The sequence below is a fragment of the Gossypium hirsutum genome, chromosome A11 (genome assembly GCF_007990345.1).
Source record: "Gossypium hirsutum isolate 1008001.06 chromosome A11, Gossypium_hirsutum_v2.1, whole genome shotgun sequence".
NCBI lineage: Eukaryota > Viridiplantae > Streptophyta > Magnoliopsida > Malvales > Malvaceae > Gossypium > Gossypium hirsutum.
Genome location: NC_053434.1, coordinates 18,659,864 through 18,675,342, shown reverse-complemented (window position 1 = coordinate 18,675,342; position 15,479 = coordinate 18,659,864). Strand labels below are relative to the sequence as shown.

Genomic DNA, 15,479 nt, shown 5'->3' with positions numbered 1-15,479 from the left:
TTATTAAAATGATCGATCACAAGGTGACCCGATTACACCTAAACAAAAAGGATTGGTGGCGACTCTATTTTCATTTTAAAGTCGACCTCCATTCTTCATTCTATTTTATTTAATCAAACCACAGTTATGTCTGTTTAATTTCATTACAACCTTATTTTATTCCCACAGAATGACTATTCTATTATGATCTTATTCTATTTTAATTAATCAAACGTACCATTAATATTTGAAAGGTGAGTTGAGGGATTTTAGTAAGGTTTAGGGTTTTGGGGATAAAGAAATGAGGGGGTGGTTGGACTAATATAGTTAGCTTAATTTTTAACACCCGGACGAAGTTAAATCAAATATGAAATTAAGGGCATATAACACTCTAATCATGTTGTAGAAGAAAAAAGACATTGCTTAAGATATTAGGATCACTTTTATCTCCATTTTGGGAACTTAAAATAATAAATTAAATAAGGGTATTTTTATCATTGTAAAATTTGATCAGATTTAAACCTAAAATAAAATTATTTTTAATATTCTAACTTTATCATTTTAATCAAAACTTTATTTATTTCATCATTTTATGAGTGCCCCATAATTTAATATATATTCCCTAATGTGTTTATCAACTTAATCATATAGTTATTATTGGAATCGATTTTAATTTCTTCACAAGTTTAAGAATTAAAGACAAAATATGAATATAGAAAATATTAATCTACCCTAAATTTATTTTTTATTTTGGAAGAATTTATGTACAACGTAAACAATTTCATGTATGAGTTGAAGTCTAAAAAGTAATTGGTATGAATTTTGGTGAGGGATGGACCAAAATCATTCTAACATACCATTCCAATTTTTGTGATTGATAAGATATTCACTTATAAAAAATCATTTTTTTGGAAACAAAAAATAAATTTTTATTTAAAAAGCTCTTTTCATATAGATATGTGTAAATAGTAATTTTCTAATTATATGATATAACACATAATAATCCAATTTAGTGATACTCAAATGCTTCCAAGTATCAAATTTTATCTTATAATTTGAGTTTTTATCACACCACATTACTTTGCATTCATTACACAATCTAAATAATGGACTGGGAATTTCATGATACCAACATCGGCATAATTATTTATTTGGTCCTCCAACTTTATAAAAATAGTTATTTTAACTCTTCATTTATTTTATTTTTGGTTTTTAATCCTTAAACTTGTATTTTTTGTCAAATCACCCCAAAATGAATAAGAAAATTAACATTTTTAACTTCATTGACATCGCATACACGTGGATGACACATCAGCATTTAATTGATTCTTTAAAAATTATAAACTTATTTTTAAAAAATTAAAAATCATTAAAATTATTTTAAAAATATAAGAAAATATTTTTAAATTTTAAAACTTAATTAAATGTGAACATATTATTCATATAACAATTTAAATAAATAGCTAAAATAATTTATTTATTTTTTTAAAAGTTGAAAAGCTAAAAAAGTTATTTGAAAGCATAAAATATAGAATGTGAAAATCAACATGTAGAGTGTTGAAGTTAAGTGGGGATGGTTGGGTTAAATTGGAATTGGAATGAATGTCTTAGGGTTGACTTAGGTAGGTCAAACTGTAGTTGCAATTTCAGGACAAAGCTCCAGGAGTTCAAGTTTCATGTGTTAAGGGAAAAACACATATTTTGAGAACAAATTCCAAACAACAATTTTTTTGAAAAATAATCCAAAAATTAATTATGAAAAGATAAAATTAAACATTTAAATGAAGTTTTTAATGTTAGAGAAATGAGATAAAAGTGGATAATTACAGTTTGTTTTCCAATATTTAAACAAATTTACAATCTCAATCTCAATGTCTCAAAAAAATCTAAAATGTAGAAAAAAAGGGAAAAACAAATCCAACCCTAAAATTCTCGCTCTTTCTTTTTTTTTTCTCACACGGTACCGCTTTTCTTTTTTTTTTCCTGTTTTCCATTTCTCACTCTTTTTTGCTCTCGGGTTTGTTTCCCGAGAAAAAAAAGTGAAAATAAAAATAAACCAAGAAAGAGAAAGAGGAAAAAGAGGAGAAGGATTGGGATCTCAACAACTGTCACTCTAACCTCAAAACTGTTGTCCTCCATTTTTCTTTTTAATTTCCCGGGAATCAAAGGGACAGTTATTCTTTCGGTCCGTTTTAATTTGATTATCGTTTCAAGCAGCGTTAATTTTGATGGGAAATTGGTGATCAATATAAAAGCTGAATTTCTGTTGAAATAATAGAGGAGATGACCAAAGAACACCCGCCTGAGCCACTCGATTTCTTCATTTGGACTGTTGAGGTATTTCTCTCTCTTTTGTTTGTTTTTACTTTTGATTTTAATTGGATCTTGTTCCTGTGAAGTTTAGATCTTTAGTTTTTCTTTTCGTGAGATTTAGTGTTGCTACTTAATTGTGGAATTCCGCTAATTATGTTGTATTTTTTTTTCACTTGGAAATTGTTCGTCAAAACTTATTATCGATTGTAAGATATTGGGTTATTGATCTTCTGATTTTTGGAAACTGTTAAAGTGAATTGACTTGACCAAAAAGGTGATCACTTTTTATTGCCTATCTTAACTAGTGAAAGATTTATTTTGCTTCCTTTGCTATCAATTTGGTATATATTCCCATCTCTCTTTATTTATCTATTTCCAGGTATAGATAAAAATCATTTGTTTGATGAACACATTTTGTGTTGGCTCTAATTTAGGTGATTTAGAGTCTGCTCTCTTGCTTATATATGGCTTAGTAGCATTCCATTTAAAATGTTTGTTTAAGGTTGTCATTTTCACCCTCCTTCTGTTGGGGTGTTTGGAATGAATAGTTCAGTTATGGGGTTAGACATATTGGTATTTTTTTCTGGTGATTCCACTTGTTTTTTCTTGTTACTGGATCGTGGTTTCACGAATTTAAGATAGCTTGAACTTCTCTGCAATATTTTTGTCTCTGTTAGAACTTTCATTTACGTTGTTGAGCATTCCTATTGAAAGTTGGTGAGGTTGTTTGTGTAGATAAATAAAATGTCTAGATTTATGGCTGCCCGACTGTAACTACAATGTGAGTAGCTTGGTCTAGGTGACTGCAGATATTGTATGGTAAATATGCAAACAATCTCTCTCTTCATTATCAGTATCATTCATTTCTGATAACAGAAACTGATAGTGATGACTCTGATAACGGAAATTGTGCAACAAGGTAATTTGTGCATAACTTGAGCCATTACTAGTGAAAAAGTTGCTGCAAAAGGTGGTTTACTTTATGATGTTAAGTAAAGCAACAGGTTTTGAATTTGAAGCAGTAGGTGAAGCTTTTGGAACATGTTTTTGTTTTTTGTTCTTCAACATGAAAGCTTTTGGCATGGACATTTGATTTGGTAACATACTTTTCCACTTTTATCTTTTTGTTCTGGTAGGATGTTGGAATGTGGTTGGAAGAGATAAATCTTGGTAGCTACCGTCAGATTTTCAAAGAAAATGGTGTCAATGGAGAATACTTGGAAGGCATGTCTATGTTCACAACTGAGCAGATTCTTCGATTTATAAGGCGGTGTCATATGAAATGGGGAGACTTTATCACGCTATGTAAGGAACTCAGACGAATAAAAGGTCTCTCTCTCGGTGCTCTCTCTCTCTCTCTCTCTCTCTATACGTAAACATGCACACCCACACACAAAGCTTTTGCCTCTAGATTTGGAAGTGACTTCAATCTTTAGATTTGCTTGATTATTCCTTATTCTTGTGCTAAGAGACATATTTCTATTAGTAGTATTTCTCTGATTGAACCGTATTTTAGAACATGGGCACTTCTCTCAGCTGCATGCATTATCACCAATGAAGCATAAACATTTTGCCCGTTTTCTTCAAACAACTTCCTTTGGTATCCAAGTTTTGTGGGAGCAATGCCTTCTATGCATGAATTGGTAAATAGGAATATTGATTGGTTGAGATTTGTCGATGCTTTTTTGCATGATAGGTAGGCTATCCTCTATTGTTTGCAGTATATTTATAACGGTTTAATGGTATTTGGATGCTATTCTAGAAAACAATATCTTTCATGCACAACAGCATGGATTTATTCTCTCTTTGTTGTCTGGTGAAACAAGAGTAAGTCATTCTTAGTAGTAGATATGCTTCTTTGTGATTGATATATTGAAAATGTATCCTTCAGTGGCTTGCCTGAAAGGAGAGCAAAAAGTTCGCAGGCCATGGTGGGCTCCTTCGTGCCTTTCAATATTCTTTGTTAAGGTAGCAAAGCGCAACAGACAGTCACGTGTTGTTTCCTTGAAGCTGGAACCTTGATGCAAAATATGCTTTTTTATCTACGTATATGTTGTTTTTTCTTCTCGTTGAGGGAGCAAAAAGTAGGGGAAAAACTGAACTTTTTGTCCTAAAATCTGTTAAAGGTGTTGTTGATAGTTCTTCCTTCAAGAACTCTTTTACGTATACGAGCCTTTCTTTTGATATACATATATGGTATATGTTAATTATTATAGTTGTATCATGCATCTTGTTCTTTGAAACAGAGTGCCATTTATGTTTATATCAAGGAAATGGTGATAATTCGGTTTGTTTTTCTTGAAGAAATTCAGTCTCGGGCATTTCCCTTTTCTGAAAGTGTTGCACGTGTGTAAATATATATTTGTGTTTGTTAATGACAGCAGTAATGCATAATGTAGGAAAAATATATGGTAGTTGGGGAGGTATATTTATTTGTATGGTTGGACATGGAAAGTTGATGGGTCGGTAAGGTATAGCCGCTGACTTGAGTATACCCTTTTGTGTTCCGTTTGTGGAGTAAAAATCTTGGCTGATGAACCCGTAGATTCTCCTTGATTTAAGATGAAGAAAACAATCAGTTTTAAAGGATTATCAAAAAATAAAAAAAGAAATCTTCAGTTTAAAGAAAGGATGAATCTGATATTCTACGAAGTGAATATAAATAAGTCGAGCTTTATTGTAGGATTATGATTGTCCTAAACAACAGAAAACCTGCTATGGTGCAAGTAATGGGATTTTATGCCTCGAATCTTTTCTTTTACTTCAGGCTCTCTTTATGATCTTTTTGGTAAATTGTATTGATGATGGTCCCACAAATTGCCATTATTGATTGATTAAAACTAGCCTAACCTTCTAACCATTCATGCTTCCACAATCAAAACCCGCATGATTTGATATGTTATCGGCTTACCCTCTTAACGACAAACTTCATTATTTTCTTATAATTCCCGGTTGTTATCAACATCTGTTTTTTTCCTTTCTTCCACGGGTCATGTTCCCAGACAACAGTTCAATCCAAGAAAGACGCCCTATTGGCTGTTGAAAAATAAGATCCCAGATATTGATTAAATAACAAAGTTGATGCACTAAGAAACTTGGTGGTTCAGATTCTAATCCCACCTTCAATACAATTTTAACGTTTAGTTAGAGCTATAACTTTTAACAATTGATAAACAAACAAGCGAAAGCAATGTATAAAGAGCCAACCCTCACAAGACGCAAAACAAAAATACAAGCGCTTTTGGACTGGACAGTGTTGCGCAACACAAGATTCTGAAAAATCAAAAGGACGAATGACACAGAAACAAAGTAGATGGTTTTGTTGGCTTCGGAACCTTGCCTTTCTGTAGGTCCCCCCCCCCCCCCAAAAAAAAAAAAAAACCCAATCCTATGACAAGTATTTGCCCAAAGTGAGACTTGGTTTATTCAAGAAAAGCACCACCACCTCATATATTTTGGTAGCAAAAAAAAGCTTGATTTAAGAGCCCAAGTTGACGATGTTCTTACGTCGTTTAGTTATTGATTCCCCAGCAATTAGCTGGCAAAGAACTTTTGTACTGGCCTTTACCACTATTCACAGTAGCATATCATCTAATAGGAACTTAACACAAAACACGTAATGACCTTCAATTTATGTAATAATCCACATCCAAGCCGGATCCATGGCTTAAGCATACCACTGAACGAACAGCAAAGCTCATTCAGAAAACAAATTCAAATGGCAATTTAACTGTAAATACAGCATTTAAAGCTCACATACATTAGGTTTCCTCGAGTACGAAATAACCCAATAACAATACATTAGACTTGCATAAATCAAATAGGTAGGTTACAACTTGCAACTTTTATGATCATAACTACAATGCGGCAATAACTCCTTCACCTCTAAAAGCTAGATCCTGCCTTAGTGAAACTGTTCAATGCCTAAACTTTTGTTGCCAGGTAATCAAGAAAACTTCTAGCATGCAACCTCAGAGTTAAAAAAAAAAAAAAAAAAAAACAAACAAACAAACAAACAAGGAATAGATGCTGCAATAACTCACCAGTCTGCTACAATCGTGAAATGCGTATAGATGTGATGTTGTACCTTCTGAGTGGAAACAACAAATGAGTATTCCATTTTGAAATATCACGAAGGTTGTATCCTTCTTATAATTTACTTTCTACAGGACCAACAATGCAGTCTCATCATCTGAACCAGTCCAATTTGGAAAAGGAGCAACCAGTCACATGGGCTAGTGCCCCAAACAAAGCCATGATCCCACATAGATTAATTTACCTCTAGTCTTTGTGATTCTGCACAATATTGACCTTGCAATTCAATGGAAAAGAAGAGACATGCTTAAGGAAGAACACTTACAAATTACAACAATCAAGAAAATCAGAAGCCACTGCTGGAAGAGACGCTGTCTGATCTAGCAGTTCCTGTGGAACCATTACTCGTTTTACTAATGACCCCCTTTCCAAAATATTCAGCAATCACGGAAAATCCATCCTTTGAGCTCTTGACTTGTTGGAAGAATTGATCTTGATCTTTTGAATTCTGTTCCAAGCTTCTTTTCATTTCCATTACAGATCTGTACTCTGGAGCACACTCAGGGCATTCCTTTTCATTATCACCAAGGCAACGCTGATGAAATGAGTGCATACACATGAAATGCACAGCAGGTAGGTCAAGGGTAAAAGTGCAAGCAGTGCACTTGCTCAGCTGAAATATCCTGGCATTTGTCCTAAGGTCCTGAATTTCTTTTCTCATTGCCATTGTGTCTTCCTGTGCAGTCCAAAGACTCACTGAATTAAAAAAAAATGCTCAAAAAACATGATTTTGTATGACTATCATGGCAAATTTTATGGGGAAAAAATCCATATTTCATCAAAGCTGAAACAATTGAGAAAACAAATGGATTTTATCAAAAAGGGCAGTAAACGTTACCTTTTGCATTATTGCAGCTTTGAATTATAATTAATTAATCTTCTTGTCTCACATGCTCAGAAATTGTCATTTTAATCTCTTAACAATACTATAACATTTTTTCTACACTCTGGCGCTGGTTATATTATGGAATGTTTTTTGGTGAAACTCTCCAGTTACATAATTGGGAAACTATATGCACAGCCATTGCAACCTGGTTAGGTGACCAAAAGACCAGTAACACAATTGCAATATATAAAAAAAATCATTAGAATAACTTAGTACCGACCTGATACTTCTCTATAGCTCGTCTGTCCTCTTCAATCAGCTTTGACTCTTGTTCAAGTTTTCGGGCAATGTAATCCTTAATAACAGATAATGTGAGACATGGGTTCCTGGAAAGTGTCTGAAGAACAATAATGGGAGGCAAGATGTCATCTCTCTCAATATATTTCAATACTTCTTTCACTTCTTTAGAGCAATCTTCCCCAAGTTCACCAAAATACTTCAGAAGATCTGCCCATAGAGTAGGGTCCCCTCCTTTACCAGAATCCCCTAGCCTTTCGCAACATGCAATCAATCCCTCATGGTCATGGACTTGCATGTAGCAAGCAATCACTTCTTTAAAAAGTTTCATTTTCTCATAGAGATACAATAAGCCTTCTTTAAATGCATTCATCTCGCATAGGATGATAGCAAGATCAACATCATAAAGTGGATGTTCCAGATCAGCTGGCCATGCACTCTTAAGCAAACGTAGCCCCTTTTCACGTCTTTCCAGCGTGTCCTTTTCTATGGATGAATTCTTACCATCAACTGCTAACTTCCTGTTGGACACTGTTCTTGCTTTAATATTAAAATCCGTTCCATTGTTAACTTGGGAGATTGATGGGAAGTTCAAATCAATGGACAGGTACAACTCCAAGAGTGTGTTATGAATCTCTACTTGAGCAGGAGAATCTTTTACCTTGTCAGCATATTTTTCAAGGAAATCCATAAGAGATTGTGGATGATGGATGAAAATGTTGAGGAAATCAACAGGAGATGGTAACATAGATAAGTAACCACCATTTGAAGTTACACGTTTAGCCAACTCTATATCCTCAGTGCACAGCCTCATAAGTATATTAATTGTCTCTGCCGGTTTGTGTTCTACGAGAATCTTCCCATATTCCTTCACTGTCACCCCAGCTTGACTTGGTTCAAGGCTAGAGATATATTGCAAAGCTTCATCATATCTGCCAAGGTCTTCAAGCAAAATCTTTAAGTACCATTCATGGCGACCAGCCTTCTTAGCAACATACATGGCATGTTCATGGTAATTTGCTGCTCGGCAAACCCTTATAGCAGTCTCCACATCGAATTTATGTTCCCCAACACCATCCTCACTCTTAATGAACACATTCAACTTTTCAACATCTTTCAATTTAGTATAGCAGTTTAACAGAAGGGTGGTGTGATCTTTAGAGGCAAGCCCCTTCTCATGTAAATTTTCCAAGTAATTTGTAAGGTTGTAGATTCTTTGTGCATCCAGAAACTTTTGTATTACATAAGAAGGTTCAAGGTGACCAATGGTGTTGATGTACTGTGCCATAGCCTCATCATAGTCTTGCTTGCTATAAAGATGATCACCGTACTTCCTAAGTACTTCAGCAGTTGCAGAAGCATCAGCTTGCTGTGTTTGAACCAGGTTGATAGCTACAGTGTAAAGGTTCTTCTTAAAGAGCATATCTAACTTGCTTTCCATATCCTTCTCACCAATACATAAAGCGGATTTGTCAGTCATTATAAGTATTATGTTGCCCCATTCACAAAGCATGTGAGAAACTTCTTTAACAACTAGACTGTGTGCTATTAACCGGTTCTTCAGGTCATAAATATTGAAGGTATTCTTTCCATTTCTTTGATCAGCAATAACACATAATAAATATCCACGATACCACCCTAAGAACTTCTTCTCTCCTTCAAAAGCCCAACAGGGACCACGCCCATCTACTTCATAAAAATACACGGCCTCAGGTCGACCAATTATCAACTCCTAATGACAAAACAACAGAGAAACACTTATCTTCTTAGATAAATATATATGGTTATTAAGGCACGTTAAAGAAAAGTAAAGGGCACAAAAATGCATACCGAGCGGTCACTCATTGCGACACTATTGACATTGCATCCGATCTGATCTAATAATTGCCGCCTAGGAGGTTGGTTCTGCATGCTGAACAAACTCACAGAATTTGGAGTTACAGCAAATAATAGAAGGGCTTGACCATCCAGTCTAAAACCTAGTCCAGTAACTGATGAATTCCCTTCACCAGATGAGCTATCGACCTGGAGCTTGAATCGGGTTATTCTCTCACGTGCAATGTCTCCCTTGATGCAGTAAATGCAACCATTGTCTAACCCAATAGCTATAAGTAATATCGGCGGAGCTTCCTCTAAGACTAGAAATGATGTGATCTGCAATGTGTAAGGACTCCATTAAGAGTTTAGAAATACACTAAACTCTAGTCTCAGGTATTCCACAAGCTGGTTTAGCCTTTTATTACTAGAGGTTATTTGCATATAAAAGAAATAAAATAATAAAAATGAAACAACTAATCAAGACATGATTGTTAGACAAAATTTTTTTTTTTTTTTGACATTCATGCAAAAAAAATCGTTGGCTTTTCTCTGCAAACCGTTTATGCATATAATTGCTTCTGAAAGTAGAAAGAATAGCAGAAGTTATAGCTTTGATTTTTTTTACAACGAGATTGAATTTAAAGAGAGCAAATTTGAAATAATATGAAATAAACAGCTAACTCTAAACACGTTTTAGGAAAAAATAAAAAGAGAGAAAGGAAGAAGAAGACCTTAGCTTGAGGGAATTGATTGGTGAAAATACGCAAAATTCCAATACAATCAGGACTAGTGGTACTCGATCCTTCCGGCTGCATTTTATCAAGATCGAATACCTTCAAGCACATCCCTGATTGCTGAGGTGATATTTGTTCATCTTCTCCAATACTCACCAAAAAATTCCGTTGCTAATTAAAGTCATCAATCAATCAAAAAAAAAAACACTCGATCAATTAAAGTTATTGTTAATTATTATTAAAACATAAAGTTGAATCGCAAAGATTTGAGAGTCATATTTTACCTTGAGCATTTGGAGGAAGAAAGCGGAGGAAGAATGAGCTTGGAAGCCGAAATTGAAGTTAAGGCCGCGATCCAGGAGGCTTACAGTGCCGTCATCGCAGCCGATCACGAGCTTTCCTCTTCCGCTGGAAGCACACTCGATTTTTCCACTGATTTCCTCCGGGATTTTGCATTTGCCTCCTCCCAATTTCTCCTCGAAGAACTCGAATTTCCTCCACTGATACATTTCCCCTTCTCGACGATGGATCGGATTCGGAATCACAGTCCCACGACAAAACCCCTAACTAGTTAGTTTCCTTCCTTCTAGCCTTTTCCTTCCGTGGGAATTTAGTTTTTATCGGCTTATATTGCTTTTTCCAATACCCGTAGTTTTAGAAGAGAAAGGAATAATGTCTGGGTCATAGTCTCCCTTTGGGTTTCTTTCATGTGTTTTTGAGCCGAACTTGGGATCTTCACGTTTTCAACCCTAGCCTAACTGGATCATCCAGATTTTGGGCCTTCAAATTTCTAGAAGAAAATGTAAAAGGCTTAATCCTTTGTTTGGAACTACAATCGTTTTACTATTTTAGTTGTATGAATAGTAGATATAAAGAATCTACACTAAAATATGCATAATCCTAATTCTCTTAAAACAGATATTGCATTGATTGAATACATATACACTGCACCATCTTTTTTATACTCACATTATATGATATCCATCATATATGATGGATGCACTTACTTCAAAATATATATGATGAATCTCATAATTTGCACAAGAAATAGGGTTCATGTCGTAACATCATGTAGAGCTCGTCGCGATGAGTTTGAGACTTCAGGTCACAGTATGATGAGAAACTCCGTTATCCCAACAAAGCCAATTCAGTTTATCATGTCTTGAGAGGAACTCCCTCACATCACAACGTCGTTCTGAACTTTTGAAATCTTTGCAGTTTGGTCATTGTTTGATTTCGGGTCAACTTTACATCTTACACAAACTCGAACAAGACTTCATAAAGGTTTTAAATTGTACTAAATGATTGAAATGATGGAATTTAATGATTTTCATTTTGAATTGTTTGTTAAATGTCTGTAATTTTCTGTTTTTTAGGTAGGGCGAGGGGTGCTATAGAACATTTATGAGTTCATGGAGAATTTTTTTTTTTGAGAGTGCAATAGAGATAGTTAAATAGTTTGTTGTGTGGTTTTACAACTTAAGTTCTCAAGGGGAAAAATTAGATGTGAAAAATCTAGTCATTGGATACAAGGGTGAGTTTGTTATATCAGTATGTGACAAGGCTAAGGTCTCTTGTTATATTGAGTTCAAATATAGTGGATTCATCTATCTGAGCTAAGTTTAACTTTAGGATAGTGGATTTATCTCACTGAGCTAGACTTTATAAGCGTAGAGAAACCGAACTGCATAAATAATATCTCGTCCCTTGTTTTTATTGTGTTTTAGGTAATGATATCAAAAGTGCCCACTTCTGCCTTCATTTCCTTACATAATTTGTTTTCTTATCATATTAATAACCAGTTCGAGTCAACAAAATAAATAGTTACGAAAATCTAAGGGTGTGTTTGTTTCACGGAAAATAACTCATGTGTTTTTTTTTCATGGAAAACATATTGGTCAATGGAAAATGACTTACAGATCAATAGAAAATAACATATTTTTCTTGTAAGCTAACTTACCAGTTTGAAAAGTGTAAATCATTTTTCAGAAAATGGGTCATTTATGAGTAATTTTATTTTTATATAAAATTTAACTTGAATCAAACCTAATATCATTATATTAATAATTTTAATTTTAATTTTAAAAAATATATAAAAACGTTATAATGTTCAACATTATTAACATTAATATTTAATTAATTATATTTAATAATGCAATAAATATATTTTATGATATTAATTAATTATTTTATATTGTAAATTTATTTTAATAATAAATTTCAATTGGCGAAAGTAAATTCTATTACAATATTTTGTAAGAAATATATTTATACTAGGTTTATTTCATTAAAAATAACTTTTAAAAAATAGTTAAAAATTAATTTTATGTATTATTATTCAAACACAAAAAATATTAAATTTTCTAAAAACGCCTAAAATGAATGTTTGATATAGATGTGGTTGTTGCCACTTGTGTCGGTTGATGTTGTTGCATTGAATTACTTGATATTGTACAAGTGTATGAGAATGTTGTACCAATGGTTGATATTAGCAGTTAAGGTTAACACTTAACAATGTGCTCATCATTACAATTCTTCTCATATACAAACCTAACCTAATGTCATGTCTGCTTGCATACCAGAGGGCCTCTTTCTATAAAACCTGGTTAAAGTCGCCACCAATCTTCTGACCTTCATCCCACGTCCACTGCCATAAATTGCAAGGAAGAACAATGTTATTAATTGAATGTAATTGAGAACTGTGGTCCAACAAAAAAAGGAAAATTTATTTTAAAACTGTTTTTAGAATCTATTTATTACATTTTAATGTACCTGCTGATTTTATGTTTGTACTCTATTTAATTTTATTAAATTTGAATTAAGTTTTAAGAGAATTACGATTCGAAGTAAAGTTAAATTACATGTATAATTATGTGATTCAAAATCCCCTTTAGATAATTATAACTATAAGTATTATAAAAAAATAATTAATTAATAATCAAAATATATTCAAACTTAAATTTAAATAAAATTTAAACGAATTAATTTAAAATAAAATTTTAATATAAACCTTAAATAAAAACTATCAAAATTTCAATAAATTGTTATAATTATAACGATTGAATGCGAAATATGAAATATTGAATCTTTTAAAAGTGATGCGAAGATCATGTGAAAGCAAGGGAAGCCACAAATTTGATATATATATATATATATATAACACAGAGACGGGGGATTGATGGTTCCATGTTTTCTGGGTTTCTCACTCTAGAACATGTGAACATGGTTAAGAAGTGGAAATGGAAAGAGACATGACATTCCCTGATTTGTATTTTGGTGGCAATGAGACAATCACTATATCCTCGCCATTCCCACCATCACTTTTGGAAATCCATATGTAATTACTCAATTTTTATTTAATATTAATTTTTTATTATTAGTGCGGTTGAAAAGTTATTTTTTAAAAGTGTGATAGAAAATTACTTTAAAAAGTTGATTCGTTAAATTTTCGATTTTCCTATTGCTGTCAAAAATTATTATTAAATGTTAAAATGTTAGATATGATAGTATATAATAGTACATAATGTATAAATTTTAAAAACTTTTTAAATAATTAATATAAATTATTTGTAAAATTGATGTTACATAATATTTTGAAATTTTATATATAATAAATTATATTTAAATAATTTAATATAATAATACATAAACTATAAATTAATTTATTTTTATATACTTTTTAAATAATTAATATAAATAAATATATTTTAATAATTTTCACTGCTAAAAAATCAAAAGCAGCTAAATCTTAGCTTTTGTATTGGCATTTGGGCGAAAGCACTTGACTACAGCCATTTTGATTCCAAAAATCAGATTTTTTTTCATTGCTTTTGCGATAAAAAAATACTCTTGAAACACCAAATGCAACAAAAAAAAATGAGACTTAAATCTTAATAAATATCACTTTTGATTTATATATACATATATATATATGAACGTGTGTATTATTATGTTATAAAAGTGCTTTTTTAAGTTAAATTAATTTTTCAAATTGGATTAATTTTTCAAGTCAAATAAAAGAAGCTAAAAAATATAGCTTTTATTTTTCAAAACTATTTTGAGCTCTTAATTATAAATTCTCCTTATATATATTAATTATAAATTCTAAATATGATTTATATATTTTACTTAAATTTTAGAAACAATTTATATAATTACTTAGTATTTAAAATTTATATTTCATATATATTTATTAATACCATAAATTAATTTATTATATATGTTAAACTATAATATAAGTTGTATATTTGTTAATATCAAAACAGTAATATGGCATCGTGATAATAATAAACACCTAAAAAATAAGCATATATTTGAGTCAAAGTACTAACGAATTCAATTATTGTTTAAATATATATATACAACATCAAATTTAAAAAAAATATTTTTTAAGGCGTGTTTAGAAAGTCACCTAATAATTAGATTTAAGGGTAATTGCTTGCAATTACACAACGGTGATATATTTTGATAACCATTATAATTGTTTGTAACTGTGAATTTACAATTTGTACTATCAAACATGACATAAGAAATTACGATGTAATTACACTTTGTCAGTCAAACACGTTTAGAGAATTACAATTCTTTATAATTATAAGAGAGTGAAATTACTACCGTAATAATTATACTTTCATTTAATTACTCAGTGTTGTCCAAACAAACCATTTAAAAACACTTTTAACAATAACTAGAAATCCTAACACATGCGTATGCATGTGGAAACCACAGATTTATAACACATGTGTGTATTTAAAAATAACATACATTAAATAATAAAATGTAATGTTTGAAACTAATTAATCATAATAACACATGAAATATGTACGATTTTAAAATTTTAAAAAAAGATTAAATTGTGAATAAAACAAAATTTAAATATGTAAATACATCATATTAAGAATACTTAATGAATACCATTATTTATCATGGTATTGTTATCAATCCTAAGTTAGTGTCAAGTTAACTTATAACACCAACTCAATTAACAAAAGCATTAACACTAGAAATTCTATCACATACGTATGTATTTGGAGATAACGTAGTTAGAATACATAGGTGTGTTTGAAAATAGCATACAATAAATAATAAAATACAGTGTGAACTAATTAATAAAAAACAAAATATGTACATTATTAAATCAGAAAATTTAGATTAAATTATGAGTAAAAAAAATCTAAACACATAAATATAGTGGATTCAGAGTACTAAATGAGTAATAATAGTATAAATATACAATTGATGATGGTAATAAATTGTGCATATTAAAATAAAAATTTATAAAAAACAATAAAATAAATTGTGCATATTAAAATAAAAATGATGGTAATAAATTGTGCATATTAAAATAAAAATGTATAAAAAACAATAAAATGAAGCTTCAATTGATTGGTAAATTTAAGGTTCTATTAATCCATTTA

The 15,479-nt window shown here is 31.4% G+C and overlaps 2 protein-coding genes across 2 annotated transcripts; one reads left to right on the top strand and one right to left on the bottom strand.

The window, feature by feature from the left end:
• The first annotated feature begins 1,854 nt into the window (after positions 1-1,854).
• Positions 1,855-4,599, top strand: LOC107923901 (uncharacterized). The gene is made up of 3 exons (XM_016854087.2): positions 1,855-2,316; positions 3,429-3,621; positions 4,184-4,599. The coding sequence occupies exons 1-3, from the start codon at positions 2,263-2,265 to the stop codon at positions 4,312-4,314; spliced, it is 378 nt and encodes a 125-aa protein (XP_016709576.2). The 5' UTR covers positions 1,855-2,262; the 3' UTR covers positions 4,315-4,599.
• Positions 4,600-5,992: 1,393 nt separating this feature from the next.
• LOC107923903 (vacuolar protein-sorting-associated protein 11 homolog) lies at positions 5,993-10,774 on the bottom strand. The gene is made up of 5 exons (XM_016854088.2): positions 10,347-10,774; positions 10,060-10,233; positions 9,341-9,664; positions 7,494-9,242; positions 5,993-7,063 (listed from the first exon to the last, which is right to left on the bottom strand). The coding sequence occupies exons 1-5, from the start codon at positions 10,569-10,571 to the stop codon at positions 6,674-6,676; spliced, it is 2,862 nt and encodes a 953-aa protein (XP_016709577.2). The 5' UTR covers positions 10,572-10,774; the 3' UTR covers positions 5,993-6,673.
• Positions 10,775-15,479: the final 4,705 nt, after the last annotated feature.

Bases quoted from the DNA above. Each gene is read 5' to 3' on its own strand.
- LOC107923903 (XM_016854088.2), bottom strand. From the start codon at position 10,571: ATGTATCAGTGGAGGAAATTCGAGTTCTTCGAGGAGAAATTGGGAGGA. The intron at 9,665-10,059 runs GTCTTCTTCTTC...TACACATTGCAG, and splicing joins ATCAATTCCCTCAAGCTAAG to ATCACATCATTTCTAGTCTT. The intron at 9,243-9,340 runs GTATGCATTTTT...TTTTGTCATTAG, and splicing joins TCGCAATGAGTGACCGCTCG to GAGTTGATAATTGGTCGACC.
- LOC107923901 (XM_016854087.2), top strand. From the start codon at position 2,263: ATGACCAAAGAACACCCGCCTGAGCCACTCGATTTCTTCATTTGGACT. The intron at 2,317-3,428 runs GTATTTCTCTCT...TTGTTCTGGTAG, and splicing joins TCTTCATTTGGACTGTTGAG to GATGTTGGAATGTGGTTGGA. The intron at 3,622-4,183 runs GTCTCTCTCTCG...TGTATCCTTCAG, and splicing joins GGAACTCAGACGAATAAAAG to TGGCTTGCCTGAAAGGAGAG.